Source organism: Podarcis liolepis (genome assembly GCF_965112155.1).
Source record: "Podarcis liolepis genome assembly, chromosome: 2".
In the NCBI taxonomy this organism is placed as follows: domain Eukaryota; kingdom Metazoa; phylum Chordata; class Lepidosauria; order Squamata; family Lacertidae; genus Podarcis; species Podarcis liolepis.
In genome coordinates this window covers 98147913-98166692 of record NC_139555.1, presented here as the reverse complement: position 1 = coordinate 98166692, position 18780 = coordinate 98147913, and the positions used below count along the sequence as shown (strand labels likewise).

General features: G+C 43.8%; 1 protein-coding gene across 1 annotated transcript in view; it reads left to right on the top strand.

The window, feature by feature from the left end:
• The first annotated feature begins 2758 nt into the window (after positions 1 to 2758).
• TAFA1 (TAFA chemokine like family member 1) overlaps positions 2759 to 18780 on the top strand; it is a 336718-nt gene continuing 320696 nt past the window's right edge. The window contains exons 1-2 of the mRNA XM_083493615.1: positions 2759 to 3661; positions 6229 to 6349. Coding sequence (XP_083349741.1) covers positions 6238 to 6349 — 112 coding nt within the window. The 5' untranslated portion in view covers positions 2759 to 3661; positions 6229 to 6237. The remainder of the gene's footprint in view (positions 3662 to 6228; positions 6350 to 18780) is intronic.

Sequence of the window (18780 nt, the reverse complement as noted above, 5' to 3'; positions counted from 1 at the left end):
GGCGATGGGAGGGAAGAACCGTCTCAGTCTCTTTATATCTATATTACACGATAAAATATAGTAGTGCCAAAGGAGGCATTAAAAGCCATGGGAGAGACTGCTCTGCATTCTCTTAATACTACTCTCCATGCTAGTTGACATCTCTGAATTTTAGCAAAGAAGCTTATTGGTGTGAGTGTAATTACTACAGGTTTGTTTGTCTGTTTTCTTCAGCACAATAATTTTAAGCATTTGAAAAAGAAAGAACAGCAGAAGTGCCTGCTCTAGAGTAGTTCCAGTGCAGGGTTCGGAGCAAGAATACTGTGGATGAAATTGTTTGTGGCTCGAGGCCAGTGTGAGTGTTACTGTGAACTTGGACTTGTATTTTATTGTGTTGCCTGCAGTGTTGGCCACTGTAGCTATGCTTTTATGCGAAGAGCTTGGATTTATAGGAGATGATGCATCTTGATCCTTTCCCCCAGGTTTTAGTGCAAAGCAAACACCATTACTTTTAAGGACTTTCGCAAGGAAGCCCCGTTCAGGACCCAATTGCCCGACCCCTCTCGTGTGTTTACTTGGAAGCATGCTTTACTGAGACCAGTGGGGTTTGCTCTCAGGTAAGCGTGCCATAGGATTGCCTCTTCAATGTCGTTATTGTCAGGATAATATATGAGAAGAGGGGGAGGGAAATGAGTTCATTCCTGTAAATGACCACTTAAGTTGTTGGCAGCAAATAAATGACTGCAATAAATTGTTCTTCATGTCAAGGCCTCATGTTAGGGTAGGATGCTGAGGAAGGGGAAGGGACTTTATTCCTTCCCAGCACATCCTGCACTATTTCAGAATTAGAAAATCCTGTATATATGATCTGGCAAAATTAAGCACCCCCACTGATCCCCAACAAGGAAGAATTTGAATGCATACCCACTCGTCCCATTGAAATAAATTGGAAATAAAAGTGGTTCCTTTTGGCCATGGGTAGGCAAACTAAGGCCCAGGGGCCAGATCCGGCCCAATCACCTTCTAAATCTGGCCCGCGGACGGTCTGGGAATCAGCGTGTTTATACATGAGCAGAATGTGTCCTTTTATTTAAAATGCATCTCTGGGTTATTTGTGGGGCATAGGAATTCATTCATTTTTTTCTTCAAAATATAGTCTGGCCCCCCACAAGGTCTGAGGGACAGTGGACCGGCCCCCTGCTAAAAAAGTTTGCTGACCCCTGATTTTGGCTGTCTATTTTTTTTTTTTTACTTATGGCAAAGGAGAATCATTTTGAAAGCACATTCAGTCATGGGACCAAACTCCTTCATTCTCCCATTTTCCCAGTTAATCTTTGCTTCCTTGCCTGCCGAATCTTACATGCTTAACCAGCATCAAATAATTTGGGGTTATTTTGTTTTCATTTTGAAACTGTTCGAGTCAATTTGACATTCACATGCAAATGTTAGCACGCCTAGACAACTTTTGCAAATATCCCAAAACTCAAGAGACATGCAAGTCCATAACAAACCAACACCAAAATTCACAGCTGGGGAATACCTTTGTTGAAACCAACCAAAGAAACTGTAGCAAGTCTTTGAGTATTTCAGAACTCTGCATCAGGAAAGATGCTACACACAGCAGAGGCTGTCCTCACCCCCTCCCCACTCCCTGATTTGTGTAGCTTCCTGATTGACAAAGAGCTCTGGAGAATCCAGAAGCTTGCCACCATTTTGTGGCACCTTAAGTTGACCCTAATGAAGGCATTGCCCAGTTGTGACTAACTGTGACAATCAGCATCAACTGGTGTATCCTCATATGAATGCTGACAGTTTTCAACTTTTGGGCACGAACTGTATTTTAATTGTATTTACCCAAATACTGATTTAGAAAACCCACTTTTCAGAGGTACCCAGGTGAATCACATTTAAGAGGTTTTTTGGACATTCATTTTTTTAATTAAAAGTTTTCAGTGGGAGAATAATGTGAAAGGAAAGAAAGATGAAGAAAGGGGGGGAATGTGATAAATAGAATATATGACTATATAAGTAATCCAGTTATTCCAGTAAATGTAAAATTGTTAACAAGACGTTATACTTTTTATGAATGTATTCCCAATTTACATCTAAAAGCAATCTGTTCATATTTTGCTAGAGTTGCCATGTCTTCTATCGATTGATGGAAGGGGGTCATGGCCATATCTCTCCAGCAAATTAATACCAGTCTTCCAGCAGAAGTCAGAGTTTTTGGACATTCATGACAACTTAGGTAGGTAGAAAGTTTCCTTACGCTGAGTCAGACCCTCAGTCTACCTAGCTCAGCTTTGCCTACAGGTGCCTCTCCTATGTGGAGATTCTGGGGATTCATCCTGGCCCTGTGAGCTACCGCTGCCTTTTCCTTGCAGAGGTTAGTCTGTCGCAGGAAATAAGAGCCTTGCCTCCTTTAAAAGACTTAACAGGTTTCTAGCCCTCATGGACTAGACTCGAGTCTCCTTCATCTTCATCCGATGCTGGTACAATCTATCCACCACAGGCAGGTTCCAGCACTCTCAAAAATATGCTTTTATGCCACAGCAAAACCCGTAGATCTTTTAAGATCCTCCAAAAACGGAAAAAAGAAAAAGGTTTGTTCGTGCAGTTTTTCAGAAGATGGTCAGCATTGCTAAGCGAAAATTCTCAGCCTTCCCTGCAATACCGACAAAGGCTCCGTATATATATGAATGACACCCCCGCATCTGATGACTATTTTGGGTACCCGCCTTTGCTTAAAGAAGAAGAAGAAGAAAAGTTGTCTTCCCACATTGGACTGTAGGTGCTTCCCTGCCCAATCTCGAGCGGATTCAAAACTCCTCCCTTCTCTTTGGTGGCGGTGGAGCAGGAGGAGGAGGAAGAAGAGAGACTTGCAGAGATTAGGGTGGCAGCCAGATTTAGGGACCCTCCCGGTGTTTCCAAACACCTTCCTTCCGCAGGCGTTCCAAGGGGAGGGCTGGGCTGGGCTGGGCAGGTGAGTCAGCCGGAGGCTCCCGTCTGCCAGAAGAGGGGCCGTGTCCCTTTAAAGACATGTGATACTTTCCCCCCAGCCGGGGAATGCATTGAAATAGACTCTTCGGTACTTACACCGCGCTGTATAGGCGATCTGCGCTTTTCCTACGTACATCTGCTCTTACTCCGCTCTGAGTGCATTGGAGAGAGAGAGATACATATATATAGGAAAGGGGAGAGAGGGTGGAGGTAAAAAAAGGAGAGAGAGGGGTGGGCTGGCGTGTCATTAAACATCCACCGATCCTCCTCTCTAAGTGCCCTGGAAGCCTACGAATTATCTCAAGATCACTTGAAAGGTCTCATCGAGCAGAAGGTGTCGCTCCGAGATGATTTAAAGGTGAAAATGACAGGCTTTCCACCTCTCAAAGCTTGGCTACTTTTCTGACAGCCTAGGAGAGAGAGAGAGAGAGAGAGACAGGGAGAGAGCGAGAGAGCCTAGATGTCTTCCTTACTCTTGGAATAGGATTGCCAACGAGGACACCGAGACACAAACCAATCCCCGGTTTCGTTTTCGTGCGTCCTCAAGAAAGGCTGCTGTCGAAGATTGCCGGGCGAAACTGCACGATCCCGTGTTGTGGTGCAGATGGATTTTTTGGGGGAAAGTGTCCAGTCTTTCCAATGAACGCGAACCGGGCACTGTGCTTTGGGTTGGAATCCTCAGGTAAGGACGGAGCTGCTCGGAGGACTTCTCGGGATCCTCCCGCCGAACGAATGTCAAAGAAATATACCTATATGTATCAGTAATAATAATAATAAAAATTGTTGCTATTGTTATTCGGATGAGAGAGAGAGAGAGAGAGAGAGAGAGGGTCAGAGCATCAAACCCAGGGAAGAAAGGTTAGCAAAGGGAAATGTTGGCTCTGGAGAAAAGTTCATACCAATAATGTTGTTTGAAGATGGATGGTGAACGCTGGGGGGCGGGGGGGGGGGTTTGAAAAGTCCTCACTCTAGAAATGCTGCCTGAAAAGAGAGAGAATGCGAAGAGATCAGCAGGAGAAGTTTTTTTTCCTGTCTTTCCCCGCTGTTTAAAAGACTACTCTGCTTGGAAAATCAGCCCCAGTGGAGAGGGAAGCCTCTTTCCCCCTTTAAATGTATTTGCTGATTGCATCAGATACACACACACACACACACCATTCATATATATATATATATGTGTGTGTGTGTGTGTGTGTGTGTGTGTGTATATATGCTTTCCAAACGAAAAGAGGGAGGGGCATCCATCTCTTTGAAATCCACCCAGAAGTGCATTTGTGAGGGGCTTGGAAGGGAAGGGCTGGCTGTGTGTGGTGCTTTTGTTGCTGAGGTTTAAGGAAATAAAAGAGGGGGGGAGGAGGAAGGTAAGCCAAAAGTAAACAGCAGGGAGAAGGAAACAACTAATTATATATATGTGCTGGGTGAGTACATCAGAAACACAGAGCAGAGAGTAAAAGGGCATCCCGCTGGTGAAAATTATGTTTTGCAATTTGGTTGTTAATTATGCTTCTCCTTTGGAGCTGGAAACTTGTGTTTGATCCATTCAGCTTCCTCCCTCCCCATTTCCCCCCTCAAAAAGAGCCTCTTACAAAGAACATGCCTAAAAATTCAAAAAAAAAAAAAAAAAAGAACAATGATGTCCATGTCTCGCACTTGACACTTATACTCCGTGACTGATCTGCCACTGGCAGTGATTTCAATTGTTAACCAACCGTGAGGATAGATCACTTCTGGTTTTTTTTTTAATACTTGTAAGCCCAACCTTCAAGTGTGTGTGTGTGTGTGTGTGTGTGTGTGTGAGTTGTTCTGCATGAGAGATAAAAGATGTTTATTTGAGCTTGAATGTCTTTTCTCCCTTCCTCTGGGGGGAAAAAAAGATGTACATCTGATTGGATTATTAGATAGAAAATGCCATCTTGTCATTGGCTGACTAAGGAGCATGCCTGAAGTTTGATTAATTTGGCAATGTGGAATGCAGCAGAAGGTGTTGTTAAAAGAACTGGATGGAGCGCAGCTTAGCCAAGCCTTGGAAATCTGGCGATCCTTGAAGGCTTAGAGGAGAGGCTGTTAAACTTGTAAAGTTTACAAGGGGTGTGTGAGTGTGTGTGGAAATGTCCAGTGCCAGAGAGGTATCAAGTGATGGCGTATGTCGCCCTAGCAGAGAGAGATCTCTTGCTTTGGTAATGAGGATTCCTTTCTATTTTCGATACAAATTGATTTCTGAATAGATCAGTCCTCCGCCCTTCCTCCATTACTCAGGAAATTCAGTCTAGTCCTACAAGTTTTCTTTAGACGAGACACAAAAGAAAAGGAAGCTGTGTGTGTATGGACTGATAGAACAGAGTTCTGAGAAACAATTACTTTGCTTAGCAGACAACACTGCAATTAAAAATTAATGGCCTTAGAAGTTAAAAACGATGCAGCCCCTGCCGGAGAGAGATTAGACTTGCCAGATTGTCAAGGCAGAGTTTGCTTGAAATGTGTCTTGGCACTGGATGTCAAGTTACTATTTACAACGTGCTTTATGAAGTTCTGAGAGGGCTCATCTATATTAATCTCTCTGTGATTGCACAGGCACCTTAATGCTGTGAGATTTGGCAGTAGCATGTTCCAGCTACAATGCCCAGTTTTCCTGGTCCATTTCCATTGACTAGGAAAGCGTGAATGGCACCCTGCGACGGCACCCACTACGTTCCACGTTGTTGCTATTTTGCAGGATGGATTCACTCTCAAAAATCTTGTACGCCCAAGCGATTTGCTTGCATGCTTTGCACGCCCATATCACGAAACAGAGTTACTCATTGGAGATATACTTGCCTAGAGTGTTTCTGATCACACCTTGAAAGTGCAATTAAAGAATGAAATGGAGTGTGGATTTCTTAGCTTCTGCCTTAAGACTGTCCCATGGAACTGACACGTCCGTTGTGACACGAGCTTTGGTAGGCTTAGACCTCCTCCATCAGCACCTTGGTTTCCTGTTAACCTTGGGCTTCTTTTAGCACTGCTTTCATTTATGCCCCTGAATTATTAAAAGTTAATCTCGAAGCAGGCAGCTTCCTTGCATTCCTTTGGACGCACTCCTTTGTCACATGACAACTGGCAGTCTGGAGGAAAGGGGGGGGGAATTGAGGTGGGGAAACATCCCCCCCCTCTACCTTCCTTCCAACATTGTCCAGATGCACATAGCATCCGAATGGAAGCAGAATGTGGATTCACTTGCAGTGGGTGCTAATTGTTGTCTACTATTTCCTTTAGAGAACGGCCATGGTCTCTGCAATGTCCTGGGTCCTGTATTTGTGGATAAGTGCCTGTGCCATGCTGCTCTGTCAGGGCTCACTTCACCACACCTTCCAGCAGCATCCTCTGCACAGACCAGGTAGGACCAGTTACAAGGATGCTCCTCTGTGCAGCCTCATGTATGAGCCTATACTGTATATTGATGCAATGGGGATTAAACTGTTCCACCCCTGACATTATACGAGCTGCTTCCTTGCATGACAATGAAATCAACCAAACATTTGCTCTCCTGCCGTGGAAAATCACAACCTATTTTTTTGGGGGGGGAGGTGTGTGTGTTCCTGTCAGTTTCCTCAAATTGGCATGGGAAAGCTCTTTAGATTATACTGTAGATTCCTTTTGCACTGTGTGGTAAGAGAATAAGATTTCTTTCTCCTGTGGAGAAATCATGCAGTTATATAACTTTGAGCACTTTTATTTCCTGTACATTTGCGAATTGAGGCACAAGTCTCCCCTCCCTGCAAGAAAAAGAAAAGACAGGGGGCCCAGTGTTTGCATTCAGATGAGAAAAGGACAGATAATCACATGCCTATTTTAGTAACTTATTTTCTCTTACATCTGTGGACGGAGACAAAAAACTCAAAACACCCACCTACCAATAACTATGCATTATCCTTTACTGCCACATGCAGGGTGAATTCTAGAATGTGAGGAGACCCGCTTGGCAATGTTGCAGCAGAATCTCAGCCCTTTTACTCAGAAGTATGTCCCCCTGTATTCGGTGATGTTTATGCCCTGGTAAACGTGTTTAGGATTGCAACCTAAGCCATGCCTCCAGGAAGCCCCTTAATTCAAGCCTTATGTAACCACTTATTGTTCCTGGGATGGTTATGCCAAGTGTGAACGATGCTGCATTTTTGTCGAACGCTGCTATTTGTGATCGTGGTATGATAAGGCGAACGGTATTTCTGGTGGTAAAGCATGTCATGTTTCCAAGGATGCTCCATGGCTGAAAGGTGCAAAAAAAAAGAGGATTTTGGTGTCGGTAATAGAAATTTATTAAGGTAAGATTGCGTCTAAGGCATTGTGTCGCATTGACGTTCCTCAGATGGAAATCAACAATGTAATATTTCAAAGCTGACCATTCATTTGGAACTTGCTTCATGGGCTTACTGTCCAGGAAATGACCCATGTGCATACAATGCAATATGAGAAGGCTGATGAACTGGCCACTGCTCATAGGATGTGGTGAGCTTCCCACCCCCCTTTTCTCTCTCTTAGAGTTTCAAAGATGAAATGTGTGTAGTGATGATGGGTAATCATGCTCTGCAGATTTTGAGAATATCACTTTTGGCTCCAATAGATGTCAACGTCTTTATTCAATCTGATGTGGGTGAGGAAAAGGGTTCCTTTTTCTTCATAGCTGTCCTTCAGACCTGGAAGTAATAGCTTAAGAATCTTAGAAACAAAAGGGAAGGTTTGCCCAAAAGTATTTCGGTGAAATTGCTCATTGATAGCTTCCTCTAGATACAGCCCTTGAATCAGAGTTGCACAGGAGCACAGTTCTACTCTTATGTCTTATATACCCATGCCATTCTGTGTGTTGTGGATCTCCTATACATTTTGCTCTAGGGTGCGCAATCGATTGCTTCACTAACTGTCATTGTAATTGATTGGAGGCAGGTAGGACAACCAGTATGCATGTCTTCCTCTCAGAGCCATCAAGAGAAGGAAACAAAGCACCCACTGAAACAGAAAGGTGCCAGCTATTTGCCACCAATGGCAGCACAATGGACAAACAAGCCACTGTATGTATAAATAGTCAAAGGGAAAATGCAATCTCATTTTTGCACAATCAGTTGAAACAAGTGACATGATGAGAAAAAAAGAAAGGAAAGAGGGATAGACCTTCCGGTGGCTGGCAGCATTTGCCTAAGCTTGAAAAATCACCTCCTTTATGAAGCTAGAAGAGCACGGCATGGGGTGCATACAAAGTATTGGGGAAAATGGGAAATATGACATATCTTTCGCAGGGGCTGTGATACAGAGTGAAGGCTTTACAGCTGCCTCATCACCTGCTTAGGAACAGCAGAGCTTTCCCTCTTGCGAGACTTTCTGAGGCAGGCAGCCTGCACCCTACATGAGTAAGATTGATGGTCTTCTGAGCCCAGGCAGCCAATTTCAGTCTCTCAAGAAATAAGCCACTACGTTGACAGATGAGTGGAATTTGATGGAAATGCTCACCATTGATTCAGGTTGTTCCATGTCTGGATAGGAGAAGATACACTGAGAGTCCCTTAGGAAGACAGAGTTAGAGGTTCTTATGAGATTTCTTTTGTCACAATACAGAAATTCTATCTATCTATCTATCTATCTATCTATCTATCTATCTATCTATCTAATCTGTGAATTTGTCGTCTTATTTGAGAATGCAAGTGGTGGTGGTTGGGGAGTGTTGCACAACATGAAGAAAAAGGAAATGGAAATGTGTTAATGATGAAAATGAGCAGAGTTTTTAATATATTCAGCTGCAGTCCTCAAGCGATTTCTATTTTTCATATTTATATTATTAGGAATGCATCATTTACTTTGAGTTAGCCACTTTGAGTTAGCCACTGTTTAAGGAAGATTAAAACACTGCATCAAGGGGAGGGGGGGAGAAGAGTGAATAAAAACTGGAGAAGATGAATCGATGCATAATTTTCTAATTTCATACTGTTGTACTAGAAGGCCTTTTCTATTTTTAATAAGGTGAAAACACACACAACTGTAATTAATTGTCTAGCATACCTCCACCCCAACTATCACAATCTCCCAGCACTTTATGGCGGTTCAGTCCATAATTCTTGGTGGGGGTCTTTAATTTGTATGAGGCCTTCCAAATAATTTTTAAAAGCTTGACAAGAGCGTGGGGAAATTAAGGAAGACAAGTCTCACTATGTCTTCAACCTCCTTGACTTGATAAATGGAAGATCTCCTTTAAAGACCACAGTGTGCAGCATTTTAAATATCACATGATTTAGTGGACTTAATCTAGTGCTCTTGAATTTGGCTTTAAATAGCGCTGCATAGAGAAACCATTTCTCCAAGTGGATGGCTAGGTTGGTGATATTGAAACTAAGAACATGGGGAATATGGTGAGTTTAAATGTTTTTTTGCTAGGTTTAAAATCACAAAGACATGTGGCCCTTATCCAGGGAATCCCAGGGTGCCACTGACTGATGCCCTGCCAGTGCTGTTCTGGTGGTTCTACAAAACAAGCTTGGACAGGAGATTTGGGTGATGTCACACATGCTTCTCTACAGCCATGTGGAGTGTGATTTGATTTCCTTAACTATTGCCTTGTTTTGTGCTTGGACTAGTTTCTTCACCTTGATTGCTGCCCCTGCCTTGAAGCTATAATAGCAAATGATTATGGGTTGTATCCAACCACGTTGTCCCGTCCAGACACTTCCCTCTCCAGCAGAACTTCCCTCTCCTCCCACCATATGCATATATTCAGGTAACTCCCCCCAACACTTGGGAGGAGATCTGGGGGTTGCATGGGGAGTTGAGGAGGGACGGGAAGTTCTTTTGCATAAGCTGAAGTCCTTGCACCAATGGGACACTTCACTGGATGCAACTCAAAACTTTTTTGGGGGTGGTGTGGGGAGAGAGTATGGCAGCACAGGCGTTAACTGCCCCAGGACTGCGCCACTGTAAGGCATTTCTGACATGAATCATATGCTCTAGAACAGCAATGTCCAACTGGTCGACCACGATCGACAGGTAGATCATCAGGGTGCTCCCGGTTGATCGCAGGAGATAAAAAAGTGATTGGCTGGTTTCCTATGAGTGAGCATGCTGCGCTGCGCCCCTGGTGCTGTGTTCCATTGCTGGCACCGTCACTGCTTAGAAAGGTTGAATTCCCTGCATCGGCGTCAGAGTGTGGGAAGGATAGAGGGCAGCAGAATTTTGTGCTAGTGATTTTATGCAATCTTCACCCCAAAAAGCTTAATAACTCTTCTCAGCCCCCCTAAAAGAAGCTTAACAACTTGTGCCAGCCCTTCCTAAAAGAAAGCTCCACAACACTGGCCATTATTTCCCCCCAAAAGCTCAAGAACTCTGGCCTCTCCCCCCCCCCAAAAAAAATCAGCAGCTCTGGTCTCACCCCCTAAAGAAAGCTCAACAACAATGACAATTGGTAGATCAATGCCAGCTTTATTATACTCGGAGTAGATAGCAGTCTCTAGAGAGTTGGATGTGCCTGCTCTAGAAGTTCCAGATTAGAATGTTACTAGTGATCTGAAAAGGGCCCCAAACAAATATGAACTCATGTGAATTGAGTTTTCTTGGGCATTCTTTGTCCAGGTGGCTATAGCATTTTCCTCTTTCTTGTCCTCTCCTGCACACCTGTGCCACTTCAGCATGGCATGGAGATGGAACACATCATAAAGGTCAATTTGGAAGGTGGTGCATTGTGATGTTCGATGCATTGTGATGTTCAACCAGTTGTTGTCGCATCATTTAAGAGCCCAGGAAGGGATAGAAAGTGACTCTTTACAAGCTTGTTGTAAGCAATCCTAACAAGAATTGTGAGACATCCAGCGTAGGCATCAATCTTACTATAAAATAGGTGTGTTTGATGAATTCAGTCTTTGTCATTTCTGAAATGAAGTACCCCGATCCAAACCTCCCTAACTGATGTGAGGATTAGAATGTAGATCTCAATCAGGTTTTGCACTTTGAATGTTGTGGTGCACTTATCAGTTAAACACACACACACACAATAATGTATCCAGAAATATAGGTTCTCAAGAGAAAATACGTTTTGAGAGAAACCATACATTTAACTATATAATGAAATGTGAGTTGTCAAGTGAAAATTGCATATTTATGCAGAAATGAGAAGAAATGGATTTAGGAGTGAACCCATTTGAAAGTAAGATAGGATGGAAATAGGCTGAGTCACCTGTAGGCTGTAGAGTGATAAACTTGGTGTGGTGATGGGGGGGGGGTATTGCTTTGGTTGCTACTACATTATGCATTTTTGTGTTTTTATATTGTAAACCACCCTGTGATCCTTGGATGAAGGGTGGCAAAGAAATTTAATAAATAATAACAAGCAACATGAATAGAGCATACTCTAAAATCCCAATGCACAAGGTGAAACCTCCTGGTGCAATCGTGGGAATTCTCCACCTCACATACAGAATGTTCTCCTGGTTAAATAAGAGGCTGAAGGTGGTTTGTGGAACTGATTTGGACTGTGTGAATTAGCTCTTACAATTAAGTGCAAGATATTTGCATTTTTGTATTGTTTATGTATTGCATTTTAGTCACACATCAGAGTATTTGCAATTCAGGTTTCGACCCAATCCCTTCCAATGGCCTCTATTTACCAGAACCCATCTGAATATTCTGATGCCTGCTAAATCATTTCCCCATGTCTGTCTTGGGCTTCTCATGGATTCATTTCACAAATAGTTCATCTGAACTGCTAGAGAGACTCTGCAGGTTTCAACCAACTCCTCCAGAGCCCTAGAAGTGAGTGGGTTGGATGCTTGAGAACACAAAGTTGCAAAACTGCAACGGACCCAGAGTCATTGTATTTTTAAATCATCATGGCCATACAAAGGCTTTCTAATACAGGGGGAAAAGGTGTGTGTGGAAAATGAGAATGATTCTGCTGAAGATATGTGCAATGCTACACAGCAAACATGTAAAGCTTCAAGTAGAAAGGCAAATCTACAAGGAGTGACAACTACCAAGGGATGTTAGAAATAAAAGGGCAAGGAACATGAAGGGGAATGTGAGCCTGCTACTCACTAAAAATGAATAAACTAGGACAAATGACTTTAATTTCTTCGCTTCAGTCCCAAATAGAGTAACAAGACGTTTCACAAACAGTTTTCAAGTATCAAAAGGATAACATCTCAGAAGCCAAATTTACCTTTAAACCTGACTATAGCTCCAAATTGTTCACCTGTGATGTCAAAAATACTGGTGTCCTGGCAGTGGGTACCAGGAGCAGAACTAAATCAGAGGCAGACCCTTGACAGTTATTTTGTGGTGGGGGGAGCGAGATTGTGTGTATTGTGGATGGGGGAGCAATACATTAAGTTTGCATCATAAAATCTTAATGCAGACCTACCTAATTCATGTTTCCCAAACTGCTACATAAACCAGTATGCGGCTATCCTTTGAAATCCACATTTCTCTGAATTTTGTGTACAAAGAAGCATGTCTTATGGGGAAATGACATTCAAAAATGCATTATATCGGGGAAAACAACTTTCTACACTGCATGTATTGGTAAAATCATGCGCAAAAAATTGCAGATTAGGAGAAATTCCCCTCAAAGCGTGTACAAGTTTCCGTGCCGACTTAAAAACACACACACACACAAATCACAAACTTGTGCAGAAATTGGGGTGGGGGGGGGATTATGATGGCAAAGTGAGAAAGCAAAAGAAACCAAAACTGATGGATTTGTATGTCTCTAGTTTACATGACAGATCATCGAATTAACTCAGTGTGTGGTAAAGGCCACTTCCTTAGATAGCTTGAAAAAAGGAGATTGGAATATTTAACAAATAGTTATCACATTGGCTGGAGGCGACTTCCAGCTTTGGAACCAGCATACCTCTGAATGCTAGCTGCTGGGGGAGAGCAGACAAAACTATTCCTTTGTGATGTCCCTTTGAGCATCCTTCAGACATCTGGTTGGCTCCTGTTGGACGCAATGTAATGGTCTAGATGGATCTTTGATCTGCTCCAGCTAAGTCTAGAGCCAGAACAAAACTGGGCAGGCCAAAAATGAATCAAAGGCAGAATCTGGTGACACCAGCAATCCTGGCCAGCTGCTGTGCTTGAAGTGGCTTATCAGGGTTCATCAGCATCCTATAGGTGCTGATGCCTCTTGGGCTCTTCCTCCCCTTTTTCCTGGTCATGGGCTTATGTGACTAGCATAACACAAAGCCATGGTTTAATAACCTTAATAAACCATGGTTTAATAAAGGTAAAAGGTAAAAGGACCCCTGACCATTAGGCCCAATCGTGACTGACTCTAGGGTTGCGGTGCTCATCTTGCTTTACTGGCCGAGGGAGCCAGCGTACAGCTTCTGGGTCATGTGGCCAGCATGAGTAAGCCACTTCTGGTGAACCAAGCAGTGCACGAAAATGTCGTTTACCTTCCCGCCAGAGCGGTACCCATTTATCTACTTGCACTTTGACGTGTTTTCGAACTGCTAGGTTGGCAGGAGCTGGGACCGAGCAACGGGAGCTCACCCCATCGCGGGGATTCGAACCGCCGACCTTCTGATCGGCAAGTCCTAGGCTCTGTGGTTTAACCCACAGTGCCACCTGCGTCCCATACCGTGCACTAAAAGGGATCACTGGGTGTATTTCCTCTCAAGACATGTATATCTTCCTTTTAGTTACCAGGATGGTTTGATCTTTTCTCCTCCTTCAGTTTTAGTTTTATGGTTTTTGTTGCCCCCCCCCCCTGTTTTTAATGTTTCCCTTTCCAGCCTGTCATGAAACTGAGATTCGCTAAGAGCAAGGTTTCTGCCTTCTTCTGGGATTTCACATCTTCCCCTAACTTCAAATGCTATAAACAGAGTCATTCTCTGGAGCCAAACTTAGTTTAGCATTAAAACAGTGCCGGAGACTCCTTAATGTGCTTTGGGCAGAGAGCTGCCGCACACTTGGGCTGCAGTGTACATCGGATCTACTTTTTTTGAGTTTTGTCCAGAGGGACCTTGGGAAGGAATGCAAGTAAAATAGTAAACAAAGTGGCAGCAGAGCATGGAGTACATTTTTGTGGCCTATAAACTGAGGGGGAAATGAAAAGGGTTAATGGGACACAGCTCTGGAGTATCCTTTCCAAGATTGAAATAAAGAGTTGTCTTCAACGTAGCATGAAAGTGAACATCCCATCAGTGCAAGAATGGAACATTCTCCCACGTTCCTCTACCTGTGTGCACCTGATATCTGTTCTGGGTTCCCTCCAACCCTCTAGAGCAGTTTGGGGGATGTTGTGGTGGGGAGAAGAGGAGAGAAATCCCATTGCACTTGCACTAATCCTTGTACTCAAGCAAGAATTCAGTTGAATACCACCCACAGTGTCCTAATGGGCTAGCTAGCCTCTGTATAAGGAAATGGGCTCTTCATTCCGAAAAGGAGAACATTGGGTGTGTAGAAAACCAGCCAATGCCCTAGATTCTCTTCCCAATGTTTCCCCAGCTCAGCCTTTGCCAGCTCAGTGGGCACCAGATCTTGGATGGCAGTTCCCATCATCCCCAGCCAGCATGCACACTGATGGGAACTGTAGTGCAGCAACTCCCCCTCCATTCTACTTTCTGCAGAATCACTGAGTAGAGAAGGACATCTCATCTGGACATGCAGCTGGGCTCCTAAACCAGTCAAATGTGGGAGTTTCTCCATATTTCTCAATGATGTTAGACTATAGTTAACTTAGGGTTAGGTCCAATGGACAGCAGTCAAACTGGCAACCTTGGAGTCATCAGCACCATGCTCTAACCAGTCAGGCATGCTTTCTTAGTGTCAGACTGAATTCCTACATATTAAGATTAAAGACTTACGGTAAATTCAGATGTAATTATCCCAATCTGGACCAGGAACGAAATGAGCCACACGTCCGTGCAGTTCCTTCCTTCCTTCCCCTCACACATCCAGTTTCAGTAACTATTTCCTAGTTTCCTGTGCCATCTTCTGGGAAACTATGGTTTGAGAGCTCCCTGCAAATCAGATACAGATCCAGGATCAGGATTGTGGCATCTGAACTCAGCCTTTAAGATACCTCTTGTTGTAACCCGGCTAAACTCTGGCCTCACAGGTCACTCTACTACTCAGTATGAGGGACAGATCAAGTCAATGAGACGGCGACATTCTGAACCTTGTGGCTCTCAATATCTCCTTGGTGGCCTTGACTACCGACGAAGTCAAGAAATAGCTTCCAGAAATGTACAGGGACATCAAAGGGTGGTGTACTTTATCAGAATTTGCAGAATTAAATGCCTGGAGATGCTAACATTTTTAAATGCAGTTTGTTACTTGTAGTAAAACAATGTAGAATTTACCATTTCTTCAGTACCCCTCCAAAGAGGGTATGATGCACCCACAAATGTCCCACAATAGTAAGAATACCTAAAATAATAGATATGTAGATCATTGTATTCCTTCTGCACACTGTTCATGCTTAAAGATGTAAATAAAGTCTCTTCACTGAATATTTGTTGTTGTTGTTGATTTAAGGTGGAGTTTCCACCTTAAGTCTGTCTATCTGTCATCTATCTATCTATCTATCTATCTATCTATCTATCTATCTATCATCTCCCTACCTACCTACCTTCATATCATTTATCACAATTATATTCTACCTTTTCTCCAAGAAGCTCAACGTCTCCCCCCACAAAAAAGTATTTGGGCTTTTTAAAACTATTATTTTTACAGCATTAATTTTTTTTTAAGAAAATTGCCCTAGTTGCCATATGCCTGGGTTTTTCCGGGGGTTTTGCGGATTTGGCAAAAATCCACTCAGATACTATTTTCACAGTCCGATTCTTGGACGTGTCTTGGAAAACCTGGGCCTATGGCAGTCCTAGGGCAGTTCTCTTCCTGCCAATTTGATCCTGACAACAACCCCTATGAGGTAGGCTAGGTAGAGGGACTCTGATTGGCTCAAGGTCACCCAGGGAGTTTCATGCCTGAGCAGGGATTTGAATCGTGGCCTCCCAGATCCTAGAGCACAGCTTTCCAAACTGTGTGTCACGACACATTAGTGTGTCAGCTGCAGTATGTAGGTTTGTTGGGCGAACGCTCCCCATGCTCCTCCTAGGGCTGGAAAGAGGTTAGTTGAACTTCCAGCTTGCTAGTACAGTGGTACCTCTGGTTACAAACTTAATTCGTTCCAGAGGTCTGTTCTTACCTGAAACTGTTCTTAGCTAGAGGCGTGCTTTTGCTAATGGGGCCTCTTGCTGCCGCTGCGCCGCCAGCACACGATTTCCATTCTCTTCCTGGGGCAAAGTTCTCACCTCGAGTTTGTAACCTGAAGCGTTTGTAACCTGAGGTGTTTGTAACTCAAAGTACCACTGTATAGCTCAATTACTGTGTTGCAAAATGATGCATGTCTAAAAAGTGTGTCACCAACCTGAAAAGTTTGGAAAGCTCTGTCCTAGAGCTACAATCCAACCACTATGCCACACTGCCTTTTTTCTTATCAATTCCCCCTTTTGCCACCGCTACGTCTTCGGTTACCCCCCACCCACAGCATGGAGAAACCCATGTTGCTCTTATTTCTCAGTCAACCTGATTTGGCTGCATAGCCACCGTAACTCAGCTTTTGAGTTTGCTATTAGAACACACAATTAATATGTATCAAACTATCCTCGCAGTTTTGATGCAGCTGACTGTGAGTGAGGCTCGAGCATCTTGATCTATCTAGATGGTGGCAGCTCTTTCAAAACATGTGCAAAAGTCTTCCCATTTCTGACTTCAATGACTTCTTTGGATTCAGTGTTTGTCTCATGTATCTTGAGTCTAAATTTGAGCAAGGCAAAAGATCTTTAGACCCTCTTTTGAAGTTACTGCGGATTAAATGAGATCAGCATCTTTCCCCTGCAGTCTCTAAAATATTTCTGACATCCTGTTATATTTGCAGAAAGGAAGCATACTGTTGAATAAAAGCGAGAAAGCCAAGTAATCTTATTTATGTGTAACTACATTGATTGACCATGGAATGACTCTGGCAGATTTTAGCCAAGGATTATATCTGTGGCTACAGGGGGCAGGGGAGAGAATCCTATTATCACGTCTCAAATAGCAGCAACATTATTTGCCTGAAGAGCCTGGGGTCACAAAACATTCAAACGTGAGGAACTCTAGATCTGAGTTGCTAGGCTGTATGGGTCATCGTCCTAAAACACTAAACCCCTCTGCCCTATTACCCATTTAGGATGTAATCCTGACCTCCTCCCTATCCCCACTGCTAAGTTTGACTTATTTACTTATGTCTTGCCTATATACCACCTCCTCCTTCAAGGAGCTCAGTGTGGTATAAATGGTTCTCCCCTCCCCATTTTACTCTCACACCAACCCTGTGAGGTAGGTTAGGCTGAGTGAAAGTGAAAGTGACTGGCCCAAGGTCGCCCAGCGAGCTTCATGGTTGAGTGGGGATTCAAACCCTGGTCTCTCAGGTCACTATAACCATTACCCTTTCTGCCAGTGTATGTTCTGCTGGGTTGTCAGGTCATGTGATTAAGCTGAACTGACTTAGGATACAGCCTAAGCCCCCATCCCTTACCTGCTCCTGCTCCCACCACTCCCCTGGACTGCCCATTTCCCCGGGTTTATGCATCTGCTGGCCCAGCTCAGGGAGCATAGCACCAGTTGAGCTGAGATGAGGTATGACAGTGTAGCCTAAGTTGCGCCAGGAATCAGTTGTCTGAGCTAGAGATCTTCTGGATCCTCACATGCTCACCCCAGCAGATCTTGGGTTGGGGTTGAACCCTGCATTTCCAACTTCTCCTTAATATGCCTGTCTTTCTTCCTGTACATATGGCTAGGAAATGGAAAGTGTGGGATGCTACACCTCAAGAAAAAGATGGGAGACTTCCCTTCCTCCTTTCCTATTCATTTACTGTGCCAGGGAATAGTGCAGAAGCAGTGGTGGCAGATATATCCCTTCTGAGTGAGACATCTTGTGCATCAATGCATACATAGACATGCCAGCAGGCATATCCTTTCCAGAAGACAATCAGGCAGGGCAAAGCAGGCTGGATGGTTGCAATGTTTGTATATGAAAAATGCTTGCAGCTTCTGTAGAGATTGGGAGCAAACTTGCTTGGGATATGCTGTCACATAGTCCACTGTGCGTTCAGTCTGATTTATTTTTAGCCTTGCCTCTCCTTTAGGATCCCCTGACCCTTTGAGAATTGTAAGAACAAAATCAACACGGAGGTTTTGCCCTAATGCCTCGCCCTGCCTTAGTTGTCTCCCTGACTGTCAAAATCGAGATTGCAACCTGCTTGGGGCAGTAACCTGCCACAGATACTGAACCCAACACCCTGTGTGCCTGGAATTTCTAGGAGGGACCAGTGCTAGAGCAACAGTTTGCATGAAGACGCTGCCAGGTTCAGCTCACTCCATTTCCACGTAGCAGGTGGAATGGGAAAGACCTCTGCCTGATTTTTTTCCTAGACATCTGAAGACAGCCCTGTTTTGGGAAGCTTTTAGCGTTTGATGTTGTTGTTTTCCTGTATTTTTGTTGGAAGCTTCCCAGAGTGGCCGGAGCAGCCAGTCAGATGGGTAGGGTAGAGGAAATAAGTTGTTGTTGTTGTTACAGCACTGCCATCCAGAGTTGTTGATAATGAGTTAGATAGATGGGCAGAGCAACCCAAACTGAAGGAAGTCACTGTAATTAAATTACAGTGGTGCCTCGCAAGACGAAATTAATTCGTTCCGCAAGTTTTTTCGTCTAGCAAATTTTTCGTCTTGCGAAGCACGAAATCCCATAGGAATGCATTGAAATTCAATTAATGCATTCCTATGGTCAAAAAAGTCCAAACA